This window comes from Accipiter gentilis, chromosome 11 (assembly GCF_929443795.1).
Source record: "Accipiter gentilis chromosome 11, bAccGen1.1, whole genome shotgun sequence".
Taxonomy (NCBI): domain Eukaryota; kingdom Metazoa; phylum Chordata; class Aves; order Accipitriformes; family Accipitridae; genus Astur; species Astur gentilis.
Genome location: NC_064890.1, coordinates 15528625 through 15552440, shown reverse-complemented (window position 1 = coordinate 15552440; position 23816 = coordinate 15528625). Strand labels below are relative to the sequence as shown.

General features: G+C 42.5%; 1 protein-coding gene across 5 annotated transcripts in view; it reads left to right on the top strand.

Annotated features, from left to right (window-relative positions):
• Nucleotides 1-4677: 4677 nt before the first annotated feature.
• The window catches only part of NAMPT (nicotinamide phosphoribosyltransferase), a 30725-nt gene continuing 11586 nt past the window's right edge, over nt 4678-23816 (top strand). Inside the window, exons 1-9 of one of the 5 annotated variants that reach the window (XM_049813714.1) lie at nt 9346-10748; nt 12405-14715; nt 15389-15475; nt 16114-16270; nt 17570-17673; nt 20197-20325; nt 20811-20969; nt 21330-21466; nt 23512-23737. In XM_049813714.1, the coding sequence (XP_049669671.1) occupies nt 15422-15475; nt 16114-16270; nt 17570-17673; nt 20197-20325; nt 20811-20969; nt 21330-21466; nt 23512-23737 (966 nt within the window). In that variant the 5' untranslated portion in view covers nt 9346-10748; nt 12405-14715; nt 15389-15421. Of the gene's footprint in view, nt 4819-8717; nt 14716-15388; nt 15476-16113; nt 16271-17569; nt 17674-20196; nt 20326-20810; nt 20970-21329; nt 21467-23511; nt 23738-23816 lie in introns of those variants that run through there. The other 4 variants (XM_049813716.1, XM_049813713.1, XM_049813712.1 and 1 more) reach the window with 4 other exon arrangements.

Sequence of the window (23816 nt, the reverse complement as noted above, 5' to 3'; positions counted from 1 at the left end):
AATGAGAATTAAATTCTTGAGCCCACTAAAATCTACTTAGATGATCTTAACCAATTATGTACTGATTAACTCTGGAGTCCCAGCCAGGTATCCAAGGTGAGAGAACGCTGCAAGAACGCAGAGGAAACCCTGAGACACTGCAGAATGGTGTAGGATGGGAAGCTTTAGGAAGGATAAAAGGATATTTAGGAGACTTAGCCTTGAAAAAAAAGTCTACAGGCTCCACTCTCTTTTCCTCATAGCTCCACAGCAAAGAATTGTATGCACCGAGGTAGAGAGTGAAAGATGTCTGATAAACTCAGCGATACCAACCTGGCTGTCAGGCACCCAGGGACTTGGTGCCAATCATTATAAGCTTAAACACCACCATAAGTACTAATTGCACCAAACCTAAAGCACAAAGGAGTACAGCTAAAATTCTGTTCTTTCACCAGAAAAATAACAGTATTAAGAGATAACGTTGACATTTAATCTGTCAGTATGCCTTGGAATTATCACCAAGATAAAAGGAGCATGGGGGATTGGTTCAGGCTCAGAATTACTGACCAAAAGAACCAGAAACTCTTTAGCGGGGAAGCATTCAGCCTCTGTGCATAACCATGGCGTGTACAGAAATTTCAGTCGCATAGATCTTCTATGCATCTGTGATGGGACTCTCACAGCTAGATGAAATAAATATCAAGTTTTGCAATAGTGATCGAAGAATGGATGTAATATCCATCTCAATTTGGCTGTCCTTGTATACCTCCTAGGACATCAGGCTGAGAACATATTTGCAGGATAGCTTTCCTCCAAATACAGCAGCAGACTACATTATAGACTTTATATACATAAAATGCTGACTGGACACTTCTACCATGCAGAATATAATTTCTTATCAGAAATCCCTGGGGAACAAAACATAGCCCTGGAGTAATATGAAATTATTAAACCTATCATTAGAGCTTTGTTTATTAAAAATATCTAAAATGAGTACTTCTAAAAATCTCTCATATGCTGAAGGAAAAAGTTAGAATTATTGAAGAACGCTGATTCTATCAGTAGGCTAAATGGTGTCAAAACAAATTTAGCTGAACGTGCATTTAAATTGAACAACATGATTTCTTGATGTTGTTCATCTGAAAAGAGAAGTTAAGCCCCACATACATTACAAATCCTGGTTTCAATAAGCCAGATGAACAGTCCAAAGTTGGTTTCACAGATAACAGATGACAAATACAGCACAGGAATCAAGTGTTTGAGGCTCCTGGGATTATTTCTCTTTTGCCGTTGTAACTATACTCCCACCATCTACTGCTGCAAGAGTTGTATTTAATTTTTTCCAAACTTAAAATATGTTCTCTTCACCAGCAAACTGTGATTTAATATAGTTCTGTTTAGCATAATACCATTTTCTATTAATACTCTGAAGTGTCCTAACTTTAAAATATTTCATTACAGATACAGCTTTAGATATGTTCATATGAGCTAAATTAAACCATTATTCAAGTTCTGGCACATCGTAAGATACAAGAAAGAGCCAGCAGGAGGAGGAGGAAGATGCTGACAATTAAAAATTCTGTCTGAGCAAATCATCATTAATTATTCTATTGAAGGCTTGAAGATATATCAGCAGAATTCTGTAGCGAGAAATGTCATTTTTTTAAAAAAACACAACAAGCCCTGTAGTATTTCTCCAGCTATTCTAATTTCTTGCAACACTTAACATAAAAGACTGATCTGATCAAATTTTTTTTAATATTTTTTTTTTTACTAATCTGCCTTATATTAAAATAGACTTTCCAAATGAAAATGAAGATTTGTCCTTTGCAGCAGAGAAATTTCCCCATGAAAAATACACAGATAAAGGACATGATAAGGGGGAAAATTCTGATGTAAACGACATTATAGAAGAAAGTTTTGGGACAAAACCAGGGAGATTTGTATATAAAGGTAATTTCAGATTATCCCATAATCATGTTGTTGCATTGATGGGACACTCCACAGAAGGAATCCTCAAAAGGAATTAAGGAGGAGTCAAGTCCAGACAACTTCAGAAAAATCATTTTACATTTAAGAAGTATGTGGAAAAAGGTAGAGCAGCTTTCTAGACTAGCACGTAAATAGCACCTTAAGATAAGTTTTGCGAATTTAACAGGGTAGACCAAGTTGGCTATGCAGCAACAAACAAGACATAGAGGTAAGAAGGAGAAGAGCTACAGAGCGCCCTGTGAAAGAAAATGGAAATTTCAACTTTTTTTGCTGTGATGGGGAACTAACAGTAAGAAGATAACTTTGTGTCCATGGGACTGAACAAGAGCAAGAGGAAAAGTCTAAGACAAGAAGAGTTAGTTGCAAGTTCGTGGTGGATAATAGCAATAACAGCAATTACCATTGCTACTTCCAGATTTTGTTGCAGAAGAGCACACAGATAAGCTGGCAGAGAGAAGCGTACAGGAAACTCCTGATATACGTACTCTCTTAATGCTTCCAACTGCTTCACTGGCTTTTTCTTGCTCCATGGGAACCTCTTCCCTCCTGAGAAAACTAATGAAAGTAGTTTCATATAGCTTGATTATTGTTAGTAGCTGTCAGTGTTTTCCTTCTTTCTTTTCAAACAGTAAGTAAATAGTAAGTAGTCACAATTAAATAAAAACACTGGTGCTTCTCTCACATGAAATGGCATAAAGCAAGAGCACACTGAAGTCAACAGGGGCACAGAAGTGTAATCAAAAGGAGAATGTGGGTCACAGTGCAATTATGGGTCAAATAGGACCCATCGATGTAGAATCAGGCCCAAAATATCTGGATCCCATCCCTGACCTTATTCTTCTCAATTTGCTTGGATATTCGTATTTCTGTGAAAGTCTTGAATGGTGAAACCCATCCTTTCTGAATCATCTTAATAAACAGTTACTAGTTATACAATTTGGGGTTTGGATTTGTAGATCATCAAATGTCAATCTAGGTGTTAACTGACCAACGGTTTTACAGAAAAGGCTAATTAAGCAGCTTTTTTAAGGCAGTACTAATCAGCAGTATGGTCAATATTCAACGTTATTATTTTTCCATACATCTAATTAGCAGCGAGCAAGAATACCATCTTCCCATCACGAAAGAGCCACGATCGTACCAGAAACCGTATTTGCTACTTGCTCCAAAGGAAGCAATGTCTCCTATCGTCACAGAACAATTCAAACAATAGCTAAATATGATTCAAAACCACCAAGTATTTACACAGATGAGAAGACCAATTACAATTACGAGGAGTATAAGAGGCAGCTTTTGGAAAGCGTATGTATCTGTACACGTCATTTCAGATCAACACGGGCTTAAAAGAGGGCTAGGAGGAATTGTTCTACAGAAGAGCATCTTATCCTTCCACTGGAGGAACCGGTTCTGAACGGTGGAGGTAGGGACGGAGATCTGGATGCTCTTGGAAGGCCGGGGACTCCCTTCCGAGACGGCAATCCCAGCGCTCGGTAACGGGAGGCCCGACTGGAGCCGCAGCTCCCACGCTTCGCTGGTCAGCCATCGTTCTCCACGTGGCGGCAACCGCAGCTCTTCCTCGAGCGCTCACGCCCGCTTTCTTACTTTCCCCCGGTTCTCCACCGAGCCGCTCCACCCTCCTTCCCCAAACTGACTCCAGGTGCTACACGGCGCCCCCTGCTCCGTTCTCCTCCTCAGGCACCCCCAAGGGCCCCGGCCCAAGCTCGGACACTGCGTCCGCCAGGGCTGCCGCAGCTGTCCTCTCCTGGCAGGAGGAGAGCGCTGGCAGCCACGCCGTGAGCGCTGCCCGTGCCGCCCCTCGGAGCCGCCTCATTCCGAGGGGCTCTGCCCTCCCCACAGAGGGCCCCTTCGCCCCAGGGCGAAGCACGCAAGGCCAGGCCGCGCAGCCGCCCCCGCCGGCCAGCCCTGCCCTCGCTTCGGCCGGTGCGGCGGCCGGCACCTCCTTCCCCCCGAGGCAGCTCCCACAGCCCCGCCGCCGGCCGACACGGCCCGGCGCGGCACAGGGCCCCGGGGCTCCTCGCAGCCCGCGGGGGCCGAGGGCGGGCGGGAAGCCGGCCCTCCCTCACGGCCGCCTCGCTGCCGCCGGAGCGGCTGACCCTGGGCACGGCACCCCGGGGTGCGCCTGGGCAGGGCAGGGCCGGGCCGGGCCGGGCCGGCGCCCCGCAGGGGCTGAGGCCGCCGCCCGCCTTTTCCCGTCACCGCCGCCCGGAGGCGGCGGCCGCAGAGAATCGAAACCGGGGGCCGCCGCGCCTGCGCACGCCCCTCCGGCTGCCCCCCTCCCTCTCCGCCCGACCGCCGGAGGCGTCGGCCGCTCGGCCGAGCATGCCGCCGCGGCGCCGGCCAATGGCGAGAGAGTGCGCACCGGCCGCGCAGCGGCGTCACCGAGCCGGCTCCGCCCCCCCGCCCTACCGCCCGGAACCCAGTGAAAGAGAACGTGCGGGCAAGGGGCTCTTCCCCGCCTCCTCCCTTCCCCTGCACCGACCGGGCGGCGGGCCCAATCAGAGCCTGCCTGGCGCCCTGACCCCGCCCCACCCGCCCGGTGACCTCACGGCACCGCCTTCGGCGGCGGAGACGCGCGGCCAATCAGCGGTGCGGGAAGCCGCGCGCGGTCCCCGCCCCGCGGCCGTAATCCCCTCGTCCCCGCCCCGTCCCCCCTTTCTCCTCGCTCCCCCCCCCGCCCCCCGCACCGAGCGCCTGGTCGGCGGCGGCGGCGGCGGCGCGGCGCAGTCCTGTCCGTGCTGGCGGCGGCGCCTCCCCGGGCTCGGCGACATGGAGTGCGCTGCGGCGGGGGCCGAGTTCAACATCCTCCTCGCCACCGACTCCTACAAGGTGGGCGCGGGCGCGGGCACGGCTGGGCGGGAGGGGGTCACCTCTGCGGGCGCCCTGGCGCCGCCGCCGCACCGGACTCCCCGGGCCTGGCGCCGGGGCGCTCCGGCCGCCGGGCCGGGCCGGGCCGTCCTCCGTCGCCGCCGGCGGCTCCCTTCCCCTGCGCGGGGGCTGGGAGGTCGCCCCCCACCCCTCCCCGCCCCGCGGCGTGAGAGAGGGTGCCCGGCCTCGGGGGGGCGGTGGAGGAGGCCTGGCCGGGGGGGGGGGGGCTGTCCCCCTTCCCCCCCCCCCCCCCCCCGCTGCCCCGCGGGGTGCCCGGGGCCGCGCCGCCGGGGGCCGGCCGAGAAAAGAAAGTGAAAGCGGGCGAGGGGGGCGCCGCCGTCCCGCAGGCGCGGAGCGGGGCAGGGCAGGGCGCGAGGGGCGGGAGCGGTGGGGGCGGTGGGGTGGGGGGTGGGGGGGCGCCTCCCGCCCCCGCCGCCGCCGCCGCCAACGAGCATCCTCTGGCCCGCTCCCTCCCTCGTTCCCCGGCCGGGGACGGGAGCGGGCGCACATGTCGCCTGGGCGGGAGGGTGGAAAGCGGGCAGAGCCGTGACTCCGTTTTTCCGTGCCTCGTTTCTCCCGCTTCGCTCAGCTCGGGCGGCGAAACGGTGCCGGCGGCCGGCGGCCCGCCTGCGGCTCCGTGCCTGGTTGTGGTGCAGAGTGCTCCGAGGCGCCGGCTGCCCCAGAGCGCCTGTTTTGTGGTCCTCGGCTTAGTTTCTGGTCATCGCGGCGTCAGATTCGCCAGGCAAGGTGTTCGCCCAGAGCAGGGAGCCGCGCTTCGCAGCCCTTCCTTCGTTCCGGGAAATTACTTGAAAACGGCGTTGCCTGACGGCAACGGCCAAGTGCGGGCGCGCTGGCTGTCCGCGCTCCGATCCGGTGGTTTCCCACCCAGACGCTCTCGACGTGCCTGAGTGCGCCCAGGCCCGAGTCCTCCTCCCGCAGCGTTGCGTTAGTGGGAGCGTTAATACGGCGTCTCGGCGCTGGGCAGAGCCAGCGTCCGAGTCCGGTCCTACGGAGGCACCCTGTGGCTGTCTCCCAGGCTGAGAAACTAACTTTTTTGCCTTCGGGAGCTGCGTTGCAGTGCCAAAGAGGTTGTTGGTGCCCTCAGCAAAACTACAGTAACAGTCCTGACTATAAAGCATTTACTGTGTTACAGCTCTTTAAAGATTTGACCCCTCAGATGGGTTGGGGGGACGACGGCTTCTAAATAGAAGGGTTGAAAAAAAGCAAATACCATGTCACGGCCAGGTCTTGTTACCGGCTAACTACCGAAGTACAAGCCTCACAGTGTGCTCCGATTGCTCGCTTGTGCTGTTGTAGCAGTCCCAGCTCCTCTGTGATATTATTATTACATGACGCTACATAAAGATGCTCTTTTTGCAAAGAAATTCTTAACGTTTGTTGTTGCTGTTTCTGGGAAGGTGTGTTGGAAGACCCCGGAAGACGCTGATAAATCTCGGAGCAGCTCAGTCAGAGCATCCTACCACTGCTGTTGAGGGCTCACAAAACTGCTTTCGTGAAGGGCTTAATCTAGCTACAGTGCTCTTTAAGAACTATGTTTAAGTGTTCATTATCAAACTTACTCAAACATGGAAGATCCACTTTTCTTCCGTGTCTGAGACTAATCACATTAAATACTGTAGGCCTGGGTTTAAATGGTGTCTATTTTAAACCTAATTTGCACACTGCTTTTCCTAATTTCACTGGATCTGCTCTAGGATTAGTGGTAGTGAGGAACGCTGGGATGACAGATGACCACTTTGCTTCAGGTTTGCTGTTTCATAGGAAAGATGGTGTGGCAACGTTCCAGGAGTGGTAGAAATCTTAGAGGTCAAGTAAAGGCCCGAGTTGGTTTTGGGTTTAGGTTTTTTGTTGGTTGGGTTTTTTTTTTTTTTCCCAGTTAGAAACTGCATTTGGATGAGGTTTTCTGTGGCAGCTAGGAGCATTTTGTATTATATTAAAAACAGTTGGAATTGTCTACTTTGCTTTGCTAGGACTATTCAAATTGTCTCCCCTCCTGTATGCTTTTTTCAAAATCTTAGGAACTCCGGCATCTTTGAACAACAACGCTTAAACAAGTAGCTTCTTTTATCTTGTTAGGTAATATGAGCAAACATCACTTATCTTCTCCCTGGATGGCACTGGCATTTCCTAATCAATGAAACACACTTAGTGAGAGCACTTTCAGTAACAATTGCACTAAAATATCTGGTAGTTTGCAACATTAAGCTTTTTACAGGAGTTACCAAACACTCTTACTAGCAATTAAAACAAAAATGAGAATTGATCTTATGTGTGTGTTAGGGTTTTTTAAGATATTTCTGCTGTATCAGAATTGTAGCATCTGTTTGTGTGCAGTACTGTCTGTATTTAACATTCAGACTCTGAGAAAAAACATGTATCGGTTCAGAGGCTTACTTGGTGATCCTATCGCAGTAGATGCTGATCCATACAAACTAATGTTGGTGACAAAAGTCATGTGGAAATAAACAGCTTGGGGGAAAAAGAAAAATAAATGTGCAGACCACCCTAAACTGTACAACCCTAGCTTAGGCAGCTGTCCGTGAGTAAAAAGTTCTGGTGTCTCAGGGTCATATCTGTCACAACTCATTAGTTTGAGTGTTAGCTCCAGTGTCCCAGTTCTCTACAGCTGGAAATCTGGTGTGGAGAGAAAACTGGTTACTGGTTTAGTGCCTATGTTGACAGTTAAGCCGGCCTCGCCCCCTCTAAACTGTTTCCCTGTCTATGGACACATCATAGGACACTTCCTCTTAAATCAGACAAGATTATCAGATATTTAGTTTCAAAATCTCAAAAGCTGTTTTTGAAAAACAGCCGAGTATCATGCTAATTTCTAGTGTACTGGGTATTTCTAGGTAGGAATAGTTCCCAGTGGGTGAATTTCAGAGACTTGCTACATGCTGGACCCAGAGCTTCCATTATGAACTGGGGCTTACTGAATTGTACAAGCACTCCACAATTTTGAAGCTGGCCTTCAAATTGTCCACTTTATCTCTAACCCCCATAACAAGATAAATGTTTTTACATCAATTAGGGGGTTTTTTTTCTTCCTGTGTATACTTTGTTGCGTATTCTTGAGCTCCTCCAAATCCCTCAAGAGTATAATTCCTCCTGTGTATTGGGTATTATATGCCATCCCTTCAGAGCCTGGGTGTGGGCACATGGTATGGTATGTGTGCATCCTGCTGATAAATAACAGCAGTCGTTTTAATTCTTGGGATCATAAGACTTTCAAGAGATTCATCAATGTGGTGTTATCGGGAGGAACCTCTTTGTGTGAATGTCCAGTATAGCAGTGACACTTTTAATAGTAAAGTTTTCTGCTCGTGACTCAGTATTACTGAGAAAGGGAAGCATTTGAAGTTAAGATCCTTGTTGCTAGAAAGCTGCAAGTGAGGGGTCATCAGCAGGCTCCTTGAAGCTCGTGGTTGATGCTGCATGATGTGTCCATACCAAGAAGTCCCTGCAGTCTCGTCCCTCTGTGACGGTGAGGGTTCTGTTCACTCATTGCGCTTCCCAAGGAAAAAGGTCCATGCCCTTGAGTTCCTCATTCGTCTGATGTTGTTGACACACCACCTCTCCGTTTTCTTTCTCTTTGATTCCCAATGCTCTGTTTATCCCGTGTTTCTTTATTTCCGCACAGACAAGAAATCTTCCAGGGTTTGTGTAGTCTGAAACTGTATTGGGAGGATCAGCTCAGCAGTCGGAAGACCCCAGTGACTGGCGTGTGCCAGGCCTGGGTGGGATGGACCATGAGCTGCAAGTGGGGAAAGGCTATCAAAATGAGGACTGAACCTTGTTCGCTAAAGTAATAATAGCTTATTTTGCTTTTACCAATGGAATCTATTACTGTTGCTTGGAATGTTTCATAATTAAGCTCATAGCTATAATAAACTGCCATGCAATTACCCCATAGGAGGAACTGACTTGCTATCTAGACTGTAAATGAGATCTGTTTCAGAATTCAGTTCTTTCTGGATGCCTCAAGCAAGCCTAAAAGATATGTTTTAACTCTGTATGCCTTACATGTTGAATTTTAAGTATTTGTCGTTCGAATGACTTCTTTTACTCTGCATGGAGGTAGGAGAGCAGTTACTTCTGAATACACGCACCTGAGTGTGTGTTTATTGCAGGCTCTGACAGCCTGTATATTCTTTATTTAGTAGGCTAGAGGTATGCAAGGAAGAGACATGAGTACTCTTTAGGTTATTGATTTCGACTAGTACTTAATGACTCCAAAATATTCTTTTCAGTAGCCCATGTATGTATATATATGTGGTGGGGTTTTTTTAAGTTAAAATCTTGTGGTGGGGGTATGAATGTGTTCTCTTACCTCCTGTAATTCTGTCAGTGGAAAAGCATTGCAAACTTCTGGCTCACAGTCCTCATAAGAAGCAATCTTCGCTCTACCTAGTTTTGTTATCTTCCAAGTTTTGATTTGCAGTCACACAGTCCTGTTACAAACCCCGAGTCATCATTGCTGTAAAGGAACACTGCAACTATACAGAATTCAGCCAATTTTTAAATTATTGGAAAGTAACCCCTTCCAGAATCATTGCAACTTTCATTGTTGAAAAGGTAAATGTTTTTCTTTTTTCCTTAAAGAACAGGAAACTTGTAGCAGTACATGAGGCAGTACAGCTGACTATTCGCAAATGTGTAAACAGTAAACATAAGGCATTTTGTCATCTTCTTTATTATAATCTTGGATGCAAAACGCACAGAAATTTTTAGTGGTAAAGAAATCTGCTGTAAAGTGTTACCTTTTCTTAAACATTGTATTGTCTCTGAGCAATTTAGAATACATTCAGTTCTAGTGCTTACACTTGACCTGTTTTTTTAAATGAATGTGGACGTGGTCATTTACAGCATCTCTGCTGATAATGTGCAGCTTCCATAGGAATTCAGTTGCTTGCATGTGCTCTCCTTAGTTTTCTTAGTACTGACTGATCTCTTTTCTTTGCTCACCTCTGGTCCTCTTATTTTTCAATACACATATAAAAGATGATGGATGAACTAGAATAGAGACATTAAAAGTGGTAAAAGATCAACCTTCAGTCATAACCTGCATTAGCTTGTCCCTCTCATCTCATAAGAGCAGATATCTCCCAATATTCTCACTTTAGTTCTTAAATATTATCTTAATCTGTATTATGCTTCACTTACACATTTTTAATAAGTGCTCTGGAGTCTCTCTAAGGCTACTTTCCTATGGTAATCTGAAGCTCATGTATAACTAAAATAGTAAGATTGTACTTGACTCTTAGATATTTTTTTTTATTATTTTTTTTAACTCACTTCAAGTGTCTTGCACTTTACCAGCTATTGTTGCATGTCCTTTTTGTTGAGTTATTGAAGTTTGATTCTTCTGACGTTTTCTCTTTTGTTCAAATAAGCTTATCATTTAACCACACTGACTTTTGGTTTGGTTTTCATTTCCACCTTTGTTTGTGGTGTGCATTCCTTTTATGATTGCTTTGAAAGGTGCAAAAGCATCCTTGTTGAATATAACTGCTAGTCACAGTTGTGGGTTTTTTGTGTTGTTGGGTTGGGGTTTTTTTTCCCCTGAAGGGGGTCAGCACTACCTTATAACTGCTGTTAGTTATGTCTCATCCCAGTGAGGTATATCTGATAAAGCATTTCCTTCGTTCCCAAGTACTGGTTCATCTCCTCATTGTCGTTAACGATGTTGTTCTCCACATAGGTTATTGGCAACCTTTGCTTTAACCTGTCCATTGGCTGAGCCTCATAAAGGTTTAGGTAAAGCGGTCTTTCCACAATGTTCCGTAACTAGTGGGGATCTTGGAGGTGCTTCACAGAAGTCTCCCTGGTGTAAATGCCAGAAGCACCACTGAAGTCAGTCATCTAACTCAGTAAGTTGTCTGTGGGAGTGAGGATCCCCCAGATGTATCTCTTCCAGCATCAACGAGCCATTCTGACACTGTGCCCTACAACCACAGCTCTCATTTTCAGTTGTCACGTAAACCAGGCTACCGTCAATTTTCATCCACAGTGGAAAGGATATAGCTCACTTCAGTGTATGAACAAGGCTTGCGGTACAGTGACCACCCCATACCTCGGGCCCTGATTACTTGCTGCAGACCTGAAGTGCCCCAGCTGAGGGGCCCCGCTGCTGGCTTCCAGGGCCGTGCTGCTCCTGGCTTTATCTTCCACCTGTCCCTCTGATTCTTCATGTTTCTGGCTGTACGGTGCCGTGGCTTCAGAAGCTGGGTTGTTCTGTACCCACTTTGCACTGAAGATTTTTTCAAAGTAACTCCAGAAAGTTCAAATATCATCTCGGTTGAACCGGTATCATCTTATCGCTCGTAAAGTTATGGTGCAGGCAAGATCCTGCTGGCTCGATATTTGGGGTTTTGTTTGTTTCCTTCACTGTAGGCAGGGCTTAGAAGCATCTTTCCGATGGCTCATGTTAGCACCCATCTGACCTAGGTGAGCTCCAGGAATAAACCCCTGACGGGGAACTTCGCCATGCCTCACTTCTCTACTCGGGTTCAGACCTAGTTTTCTTATGTTTTCAAATGGTTGAGTTGTATAGACTTAAATAACCTTTTAGAGCCATTTCGCTGCAATTTCTTGTCCAACAAAGATTGTAGATTATGAGATTATTTGGCTTTATGACAAAGTTTTTCTTATCTAGCCTATAAAAATGCAGCTTTTACCTCAGTCATCCCTGTTTTATAATAAATACCTGTTAATTCCTTTTTCTTAAAATTTAACCCTTAGTGTTCGGGGTAGTTTTTTGGATGGCTGATCTAAATGCAATTTGTGCTTCATGGTTTTTCTCAAATAGCTGACTTGATTTAGTTAAGTAGATGTAGTCCTTCTGGAGGTATTCTTTGTTCAGAATGTACCTTTATTTGGATGAAATTTGATCACAACTGGAATAAAAGTGCTCTATTTCAGTCATAGTACGTAACGTTGTTGTAGGTGGTTCTTCCAAGGCTGTTTGTCATGCTTTTTGTTGACAAAACCTAAACCACAGCCTTTGAACTAAATATCAAAAGGCCTTTGAAGATATTTTGGGGTTCTATTTTATTGTAAGGGTCTCTTAATCCCAGTAGGGGCTTTTGTTTGGTTTTTGGTTGGGGTTTTTTTTTCTTCTGTAGAGAAGGGGTTTCCTGCTGGCTTCATAGTCACTCCTACTTATCGAGAGCCCGCCTGTACAAGTCCTGCTTCTGTCATCCCCTAACTGAAAGCATAGATATATCAATGCTGTCTTGATCTGCAAGTCACCTAAAATAAATGTCAAATATTGTCACTGATTGTTCTTTCCACTCTTCTTTAGAATACAGAAAGATGCAAAACTTCATCTGACAACAAGGAAAGTTCAGGCATTTTCTAAGGCGTAGTTTTCATTGTCCAAGTCTCTTGTAGTGTTGTGTTGGGTTTGGGGTTTTTTTGTTTGATTGGTTGGGTTTTTTTGTTTTCAGTGGCATTCTTTGTGTCTCCTGTGAACTGTTCCCACTCCCTAGAGCTTGATCCTTTTTCAGACTGTTTTTTACCACCAGGCATTTCGCTACACGCCAAACCTCCTGACCATCGCTATGGTGGATGGATATTATTTCCCCATGGCCTAGAAGTCCAGAAATGCCAGCTAATGGTCAGAGCTGCCGTGATGTTTTGTGGGCAGATGCTCCTGCTAGGTATGGTGCCCTGCCTGAGAGCTTGGAAGCAAAACAGATGGCCAGATAAGTGAACGGGGGATGTAGGTCTTGTGTTTGACTTCTCACATACCTATACAGCATGCTGCTAGTCAGCATGTGCTTGTTGGAAAGTGTGGTACTTTAAGATTGCAATTGTGTCTTTAAATACTGAGTAGTCTGTGAGAAGCCTTGCGGACACCCAAAGGGTATTTCAGCTTTATAGATAAAACTAATAACTTCAAAAGAAGCACAAGTTATTTTAAATTACAGATGTAAAGTTTGCTTAGATGTAAATACTGTCATTGCCAGGGATGTGTATTTTTCACTGTTTTAATGGATTCTAATGTGCGAAGAATATAATTGAATGTTACACATGTAACTTGTAAAATTAGTTCATTATCTCTTTCAAGTACTTGAAGCAATTTAATTGATAAAATCACATTTCTGTCATACACAACATTTTTATTTCAGTTTGAATCCCTAGAAATAACTGTTTTCTGGACACTAGCCAGTATATATTTTCAGGTTAAGATTCTAATTTAATGTCACAAAAATTAGCTACACCTGTGTTTTAATGTTTGAGGAACTTGAGTGGGTTTTTTTAGGTTGAAACTGCCAGCAAGGTAGTCTGGAGTAGCTGTTTCCCCAGGTATGCTACATACAGGATAAATCTGGCTGTTAGCGTTCCAGCCTGACTTCAGCCCTCAAGTTCTGATTTGCAGCCAGAGCACTGTGCTTTGTGATCGTGCTTCAAAGCAGAGCTAGAATGGGAGGTCCCCCAAAAACCCCTGTATTGAAACGCAATGGGAAGAGGTGGCACCACCTCGATGTGTGCTCCGTACACCTTAAGCTAACTTGGGCCTCTAACCCGTTTGAGAGAGAGAAGCATTTAGCTGGAGGAGATGTCTTTGAACTGCAAAAGTCAAATTTTTTTTTAAAGACGGTAGCTGAAGATTATGCAAATTTTCATTATAATATAGGTGTCGGCTTCAGCAACCTGCCCATAGTCAGTAAGTTGGATAATTAAACTTTTTTAAAGAAATCTGAGCAGGCAGTCTCACACAGATGTAGTTTTCTTTGTTTTGCTTGAACTGTTGTGGTGAGAACAACAGTGTTACATTGGTTTGCTCTAGAGCTTTGTCACAAGGAATTCAGATATTGGTTTGGGGAATTGTTCCTGGGACATCTGCTATGTACACTTGAAGCTAGTGGGTTCTCTGTTGAGCTTTTACTCTGAAATCATGAAGCTGTAGCATGCCAATAAGATGAAACAGAGTTCCCAGGTGATTAAAGAAACACCCAACTTAAAGTCCAGTCCCAGTCATAAAAAAGAGCAAAATTTTTCATACAGTTGCTGTAACTTGAGTGGCAAAGGTGCGAAGGAAGGAGTTTCTATGCTCTGTGCTTTACAGCAAATGAACCTTCTAATGATTTGTTACATGGTCTTTTTCTCTGAGTCCATTTAATACAATTTTTTGTAAAGGAGTTGTGTGTGTGTGTTCAAATTCCCCTTAGACATGTAAAATGGAGCATATTTTTTGACTGCTGCACAGTAAGTGGAGGGGAGTTAGGGGGTGTTTGTGTTAAGTTTTGTTTTATTTGGGTTTTTTTTTCCTTTAAACATGATGATATTCTGAAGAGACTTTTCTGTGAGCTGGCAGTGCGATTTACGTTTTTGGAAGTTCTGCGTAGAACTAGGAAAGGACGTGTTGTAATTTCTTAAGACACTTATTAACAGCTAGAACTAAATCTAAAAGCCAGGTTTTGTCTTTGGGTCTAACATTACTACTCTTAAACGTTCTGCTTTTGAGTGGCTGTGGAATTGGAACAGAATAGGTTAGTGCTCCATTAAATGCCTGTGTTGCAGTGCTTTGAAGTAAAGGTAGAAAACTTGCAATGACAAGCTTGGGTTTTATTTGATTGGCCTTGAAAACTTCATACAAATAAAGATAATGGAAAGATCTGAAAATTGACCTTTTCGTTATTTGAATGTTTCCTTGCAGCACTGGAAACACAACCGTAACAGCATTGTGCTGGTATAGGAGAACTGAAAAACTCAGCTGAGCAGTCTAGTTCATTGTCCAAACTGAGTGAAATACTAACTATAAACGGCATTTGAGAGGAAAACAAAAACTGTATTTTTTAAATCCTTTAATATACAGGTTTAGCAATACAGGTAAGGAAAACCTTCAAATATTTTATTTTGAAAGTGTCAGAGGTACATTTGAAAAACCAGGACAATAAGGAAGAAGTGGTAAAATTATCCCTTTTCCAATTCCTTGTGATACTATAAACAAACATTTTTAAGGTGATTTTAGAGTAAGAAGTAACAGCAAGAAACTTACAATGAACTCATGCTCTAACCTATAAATCTGGGGTTTTGGAAAAATTCAGACATGAATTTCACACCTGTTTGAGTTTTGTTCTGATGTATGATGGTGCTTTACTTGGCCGTAGGAACAGCTTTCCCTTATGGAATGCATAGGCTTGTTCACAGACTTTTCGTCATAATCTAAGAAAACTTTTGATAGCTTCACCTTTGGAAATGCCTTAAGCTGATTTATGTATCCTATAATTTATCACTGATAGTATGAAATTTATGTCATTGTGTTTTCTTTTTGTTTAATGTGGAATTATGGGTTTTGCATGGAGTTTGCTTTTTACACATTAGGGGATAAATTTTTGCAGGTTTAAGTTGTTAATGTTTAGAGTGTAATTGTTTCAAATGATATATTACTCAAATTTCTGGGTAGATTTACTATCATTAGCTAAAAAAAGCTGTTATGGTTGAATCCAGCATAACATTGTATGTTCATATGACCAGTTTCCATGTGATACACACTTAACAGGCTGCAACTTTTCGTGCTTCCTTTGTGCTGAACATGACCTTTTTCAAAGACTGGAAAAAAAGTCCATCTAGCAAACTTTGTGGGAAGGTACAAACCTCAGGTAGATTTTAACAGCATTACTGACAGTAACAGGTTTGTAAGCTGGATTTGACGTAACCGGGGCTTGGGAAACCCACTCTGCTCATGGTGAATGAGACGCTTGGGTAAAGGCCGTCGTCAACGCCTTCTTGAGCCTGGGTGGCATTTATTTGAACTACGTGACTGTAGCCTTCAAGACTTCAATCAGATACAAGCAGGTACCTCCGCTTCGGTAGTGGCAGGCAACTTAGTGCTGCCTGTAGCTCTTTGGCTTGGCCAGAGTGCGGGAGAATGAGAACTGACCTGGCATGTTGGTGCTCAGTGCTGCTCCCAAAATCCTAACCAGAGTCTTTCCCCGTTAATCAAAGCAAAGTCATCAGGGAGCGGAAAAGCTGACCGTGAAGATTACTCTAGGGGGAAAGGCTTGACACAGTAGCAAAGAATAAGATAGGGAAGACGGTCTTTTGAACTGAAAATTGAAGGCACCTAAAGAAGGGGAAATCCCCTAAATACCTACTGCGGGGAGTGTGAAGGGATAAATAACAATAGTCCAGAAGCATTGGGAGTTACTCTCAGCTTTAACGTACAAATATGATTGTGTTTTGCAGTGATGTTTTGAGCTCTTACTGAAGTTTTTCTTAATGTAGGTTACACACTACAAGCAATACCCACCTAACACAAGCAAAGTATATTCCTACTTTGAATGTCGTGAAAAGAAGACTGAAAATTCCAAATTAAGGAAAGTGAAATATGAAGAAACTGTTTTTTATGGTTTGCAGTACATTCTGAATAAATACTTAAAAGGTAACTGTCTCAAATTCCAGTAAAACTCTACCTGTAAATAAATATCTTAATTTTTCTCAAGGCTGGAGCCTTACAGTTGAAACAATTCCAGGTTGCCTTGGCACAGCATAGGTAGTGACATGCATAAGATCTTATTTATGTGATTCTGAAAATGAGATGTCCACCCTCATAAAATGGTATTGACTTCTTAATTCAGACACCTCTCTACTGTGTTTATTTATACCAATGGTTTATTAAAAACAAAGAGGTGTTCATATCCCAGCTTCAGTGGGCTAAATTGAAATGAATGGAAATAGAGCAAGACTGCATAGAATCACAAGAAGATAGAAGATTAGAGGGAAAACACATTTTGCATTTTGAATATAAATGTTAGCCTGTATTTGCTGGTTTATTTACTGTGTAAACTAATAATGTTTTTAATTTCCCTTAAATTTTGGTTGCCATTCAGCTTAGATCATTGAATATGGCAGCTACATGTGAAAGTGTTTTCAATATTGACAACTTTAAGAGTAACATCTGAAAATTCCTTGGTGCACGCTTAAGATTTTGTTTGCTTTTTTGCATTATGTGCAAATATCACCTGTTCTGACCTGAATGCAACTTGTCTTCTGCCAAGCTTTAGAAGGAAAGCTTTAGTCGTATGGCTTATATATCTTTGTCTTGATCCGCAATTCATAAATGTGTCTGCCAATTCTGCCAAAGATTGGAATTCCACTATAATCAAACACTTGATAATCTTGTTTCTTTTCTCTTTAGCAATCTGAGAATTGTTCTCTAATGTTTCCAGTAGATGACTGGTCCTACAGCAGTAGCAATGCTTATTCAAATAATGTGGTTAGTCTGTCAGTTCCTATCACAAGGTGGTCAATTAAAGACTGTTTGTAAGGCCTCTCCACAGGGATTCTCCCTGGAGCAGCATAGCTTAACCCTTGTAGTAGTCTGGTTATGTCTTGTCGCCTGTGCCAACTTGCACAGTTGTCACGTTCCTCTGTGAAAAGCACTGCTACTAAAACTCATGACGGGTTTTTGACCGTCATAAAAGAGTAATAATCGCAAATTGTTCCTGAGTCACCTGCAGACCACAAGTGTATCTTATTGTTGGTTTCTTGGACATCCTAATCTATATAAAAAATAAAAGTAAAATTTGGTTTTAACATAGCTAGAGTACTGCATTTGACAGGTTCTCCATGTCTTTGTTGGAGGCAAAGTGACTTCTGTGTCTGAACCTTTTTGTTGTTTATTTTATAAATTGACGAGTGTTGTAAGTTTCTAAGCTTTCATCTGTTTCTGAAACCACAGGTAAAGTGGTGACCAAAGAGAAAATCAGGGAAGCCAAAGAAGTATATAGGGAGCATTTTCAAGATGATGTCTTCAATGAAAAGGGATGGAACTATATTCTGGAGGTAAAAATTTATGAGAATAGTATGAGATAATGAAGGATTTATGAATCATCTGTAGAATAAATACAGCAGTCTCTCCTTTTAACCGTGTCATGGTTTATCCCCAGTCAGCAACTAAGCACCACACAGCTGCTCACTCACTCTACCCGCACGCAGTGGGATGGGGGAGAGAATCGGAAGGGAAAAGGTAAAACTCATGGATTGAGATAAGAACAGTTTAGTAGAACAGAAAGGAAGAAAATAATAAGGATAATAATAATAAAATGACCATAATAAGAGTTGAAATATATACAAAACAAGTGATGCACAGTGCAATTGCTCACCACTCGCTGACCGATGCCCAGTTATCTGCCCCTCCCAGCCAACTACCCCCAGTTTATGTACTGGGCATGATGTCACATGGTCTGGAATACCCCTTTGGCCAGTTTGGGTCGGCTGTCCTGGCTGTGTCCCCTTCCCAACTCCTTGTGCCCCTCCAGCCTTCTTGCTGGCTGGGCATCAGAAGCTGAAAAATCCTCTACTTGGTCTAAACACTACTTAACACACTGATGTTTTCAGTTGTTGCTATCAACATTATTCTCCTACTAAATCCAAAACATAACACTATACCAGCTACTAGAAAGAAAATTAACTCTATCCCAGCTGAAACCAGGACACCATGATAGTAAAGACTGGATAAATTTAGCTTTTTATGTTCAGTGTACAGGGAGTAGCAGCTGTCAAAGAATAATCATATAATTGCAGTTCCTTGGAGAAAAGTGATTTTCATCCTTTCAGATGCCAAATACGGCTTTGCAGGTAATAAGGATTTATGGCTGCCGTCAGCCAGCTATATAAGTGGGGGCTTGTTGGCAAGTCTCCATATGTAATATAGTGCTTAGTGGTTGCCTGCATCATTTACATTGCTTTCTGTAACTAATCATAACCATTTTTATTCTAGTGCAGAAACCATTACAACGTCCTGTGTGTGTAAATAGTTCCAGAAAATACATGTTTTGTTCCATTGTTTCCTAAATTTTTCAGAGCTACTTACATTGAATTTTATTATGAAATACAAGGCTTGAGCACTTCTGACACACAAATACTTCCAAATTAAGTCCTTCCACAATTATCCTCTTCCCCTTTTGTTTAAAAAGGTGTCAGTCTTCAAGTAATTGCAAACATCTCTTCTTAGTAAAAGCAGCAGATTCAGACGAATAGCATTCATCAGAGCTGTTCTAATCTCTGCAGATTAATTAAAAGCTAAGTTTCATTGTGGGTTCTAGTGAATGGATATTTTTGGCGCTTGAAAACACAATTTGTAGTTCTTTGCATTTAATTTTCCCTGGATACCCTGACTGTATTTTATGGTGGCATCTGTCTGTGAATATGTCTGGATGTCATCTTGCAACCAGGGTGGACCATAAGGAGTGCAAGAAAAAAGTAAATTTCAACTAAATCTTGCAAATGACAGCAAGGTAAATAAAACCACTGTTTTCTAAGAGGGAGTTACGGAGAGGTCTGTAGAGGACTTGCATCCATTTCAAATAACTACAGATAGGAATTCAATCCATATTTGTGTTTAAGCTACATTATACATTGTGAACTGCTCTCATCTGTATTTAAAGTAATCTTGATCCCTCTTTGGCTAAACTGAACTAATACACTTTCAATGCTGCATGTCTCTCCACACTGAGTTTTAATGTGGTTTAACTAATTCTGTTCCATTTTGGTTTAGTCAAAAGAAGCCTTCCTGCATCCCCCCCTCTGAATTAATGCAATTTTTGTTGCCTTTAAAAAATATCTCATGAGAAGCTTTCTGTCAAAAAACATTAATATACAAAACATTTTAAATATTATCAGTTTAGCTTGCAAAGCTCTGTCAGAAAGTTGTAATTACTCTTTTAGAGTTGCTGTTTGCAACTTGCTCTTTTTGAAAAGGCATATTTCACACAAATTTTAGTCCTTCAGGGATGAAAGACTGAATTTGACAAAAGAATGACACTTTAAGATTAGATTTCATGCTTAGTGAATAATTGAGATGATGAAATATTATTTAAAATACATATTGAATGGATCCTGCTGTAATAAATTAACAAAGCACACATCTATACTAAGCAAAAATAGGGATTTTTTTGAAGGCCTAGATAATAGCTAAACTTTTTTTAGCTTACTTCATGTGAAAGCACTGAAGAAAACTGAGTAGCAAATATTTCTTGTTCTGTGAGTAGAACTCACAGAATATTTAAGCCTTCCTGACTCAATTTGCACAAGGAATACAACTGATAACCATCGTTTGGTTTGGTAAGGAGACTATCTTTTAGGCTACAGGATTTTCCTCCTTTTTTGATAAATGCAGATTTTTTTATTTATTTGGGCTGGCGGGTGGGTGTACAAACAAAGTTATTTTTAGAGTTGAAAGAAATTAAGAAGAAAAAAGCTTTATCAGTAAACTCATAGACTGAATTTTATCCATTGCAGTAAAATAAAGGAGGGGAAGGTCCCAATCTTTCCTGTCGTCTAACGATATTACTGTTTCTTACACAGAAATACGATGGCCATCTTCCTATAGAAATAAAGGCTGTTCCTGAGGGCTCTGTAATTCCCAGAGGAAATGTTCTTTTCACAGTAGAAAACACAGATCCGGAGTGCTACTGGCTCACAAATTGGATTGAGGTCAGTTTTGGAAAGTTAACGTGTTTTTTCTAAGTAAATATTAATGCACTTAAATTAAAGGCTGAATCCCATATTGCTTTAAGGGGAATCTCTGGCAGCTTTCATTTTCTGCTTTAAGTAAGCCTGGTTTCTTTTTTTAGTGCTCTCACACAGACCTTTTCCCACTGCCTGGCAAGAGATTGTAATAATTTTACAGGAAATTCGCAACAGTACTTTTATCCACAAGGAAAAGAGGTTGGGGGGAATCGTGTGTCTGTAGCTTGGGAGTGAAAACTCCTGAGATAGTCAATACCTGGCCTACCTTATAAAGGTATTGTAAAGGCTAACTACTTTAGCCCTAAAGCAAACTGCTGGAGGCATCAGGGCTTTCTGAATGGGTGATGAAAATAAATAGACCTTTTTGTGCCTGATTGATTAAATGCCAAGTGGGGATTTTTAAGTCCTAAGCAAATGTAAACCTAATAATGTGATGGGTTTTGTTTTAGACTATTCTTGTGCAGTCATGGTATCCGATCACAGTGGCTACAAACTCTAGAGAGCAAAAAAAGATTTTGGCCAAATATTTGCTAGAGACTTCCGGCAGCTTAGAAGGACTGGAGTATAAACTGCATGACTTCGGCTACAGAGGAGTTTCTTCACAAGAGGTAATGCTACTTGTCTAATGATTTGAGAAGTCTAATTGTTCTTAACTATAAAGGATTGTAACGTGTATCTGTTAACAATTGTGTCCCAGTTCAGCAGTGAAATTGTGAATGCATAGAGCACTGTGTTTGGACTCGTGGTGGAGGGGGGAGATCTGGGGTGGGTACGTGTCTGAACTGTTAGCACTAGTCCAGGAGAGCTTTCTTCTGTGTGGAAGCTGTCTTTCCTGTGTAAATGCATGCAGAGGGTATTGGTGAAACAGGAACCAAGTCAGCGGTTTGCTGTTACAAACTAGTGCTAGGCGGTGACTGGATTTAGGCTTCTATATTTGGCGTGGCAACTGGAAGTTTTATCTTTTTCAGACTGCAGGAATAGGAGCTTCAGCTCATTTGGTGAACTTCAAAGGAACAGACACTGTAGCAGGAATTGCATTAATTAAAAAGTACTACGGTACAAAAGATCCAGTTCCAGGATATTCTGTTCCAGCTGCTGAACACAGGTAAGATACTGGGCTATTAAAGCCTTTTTAAATATAGTTTAACAAAATGTAGTTTTTTCTTGTCCATCTTTTGCATCCAGAAATATTAAGCTGTTTCACTTATACAGTATTAGCCATGACTGATCCAGCTGTTGAGGCTGAAGTTCAATACTGATGCCTCTGTATGTTCTAGGGGCGCAACAGTGGCATGGTTGTTCTTAATTATAAATGTGTTTTAAATGTTTTTAACTATGACCTTCTTATCAGCATCTAAGTAAATTTGGATGATTCTTTTTAGAATGGACTTGAAGGCTTGCAGGTTAAAGTAGATATTGAGGATTCACATTATGAACTTTTAAATTTTGTTTTAAAGATAAAATCTTAAAATGGAAAACCATGTAAGTTGCAATTCTGGACTCTCCCAGATCATGTTCTTCTGCCAGAAGAGGCAGTTGTTCTAAAGCTTCCCATCAGTATAACTAATTCACCCAATGGTAAATCCTTGATCTCTCACTAAGAATTGTGAATGAGTTTTTTTGAGAGTAAGGAACTGATCTCAAACAGGCGCTCTCATTTTTTTTATATCCCAATCCTGTACAAGGTCAGGAGTGAATGCAAATCCTTGGATTTCACTTGCATGTCTGCATACTGAAATGAGCAGAATATAAAGGAAGGGATGGTTGGTTATTTTCTTATCTAGTACAAAATCTAGTGCTTTTAAATAGTGAATATTTTCACTTAGGATTGCAAGACAGATAATAGAAAGGCTTACATGAATAGTCCTCATAGGGTGATCACAGTGATCATCTTTAAAGGAACACTGCTTCATATAACTTTCTGGACCATTGCTGTAGTGCTGTTCTAGAACTCCTGCTTTATCAGTAGACAAAGTTTGTCTGAAACATCTTAGCTTAGCTTAATACCACAGTTAAATCCAAAAATGATGGCCCAAACAACTGTAGAACTCATTGTAATGGAAGCAAACACACAGAGTCAGAGAACAAGCATCTTTTGCACAGCGTATTGAAGTAGTGGGATGAAAGCAGACAGCTTAAACTGCCTTAGTTCAAGTTCTCATTGCCAAATACAGACTGCAGTCACCCCTTCCAAGTTTATACATGAAAAGGTTTTCGTGCAAGAGACCCAAATCTTTCCAGAATTGTTCTACTGTTCCACAACCTGCAATACGAGGTTGTGTTGTGGGTGTGATGCTTGCCTCTGGCGCTCCACCAGGTTTGTTCCTCGGGCTGCCCCACTGCTCTGAAACAAATTTTGTTTTTTATCTTCACTACTGTGATCTGGGGCTTGTCTACACAGTACTTAATGCTAGCATTTTACGGTACAAATTCAATGCCCGCTAGCTCTTACTGCACACCTATGCTTTGCATGAGAGCGTTATTTGGTGTTCACACACAAGTTACTAAAGTCAGTGATGTCAGCTGGTCTGTGGCAGCTACCTACAGAACAGCTACTGCAGATCCACTGACATTCAGTAACTCATTACCTCTCTTAGCAACTCTGTTTTATGTGCTTGGCTGTACCCTTGTACCAAGGGTAATGCCCTGAGGTTCCTCTAGAAGAATGTTTGTATGAGTGAGCATAATGGTTTTCTATCACTATTAACAAAGAAAATAGACGTGTTTTCTTCTAAGATTTTTCTAACATAAGCTGCTAGTTCTCTACTTCCCATTTGGTAGTCTGAAGCTGCCAGAGCAGATGTTCTGTTCTTGGATCTGTAGTTCCCTAACTGTCTGATTTTCAGATTTAAAAGAGAAACTCTATCACAAATGTTTAAAAAAAAAAAAAAAAATTCACATTTACATGTGAAAGAAGTTTAATGTGTCAAGTGTTCGTCTGAGTTGCCAAAGATAAATCCAGGGTGCTGTTTATTTAGTATATGGTATATTTACTATCCATGCAACACAGAGCTGATAAACACATAGTTTATGCTGTCTTGTAATCATATTGCCTATCATTATCTTGAACTGTTGCTGGTAGGAAATATAGAATGTGTGATTTAACATATAAATGCTGTTCTAATATGGATTTTTCAATTGACTTTACAGTACAATAACAGCTTGGGGGAAAGATCATGAAAAAGATGCTTTTGAACACATAGTGACACAGTTTTCTTCAGTGCCTGTATCTGTGGTTAGTGACAGCTACGACATTTACAATGCTTGTGAAAAAATATGGGGTGATGACTTAAGGCATATAATTGAAGCCCGAAGTCCAGAGGCACCACTTATTATTAGACCAGATTCTGGGAATCCCCTTGACACTGTTTTAAAGGTAATCCTTTCTTCAAGTCATTCATATACAAGGTTGGGAAGGGCAATTGTTTGTCTTGTAATAACCAGCTAACAAACAT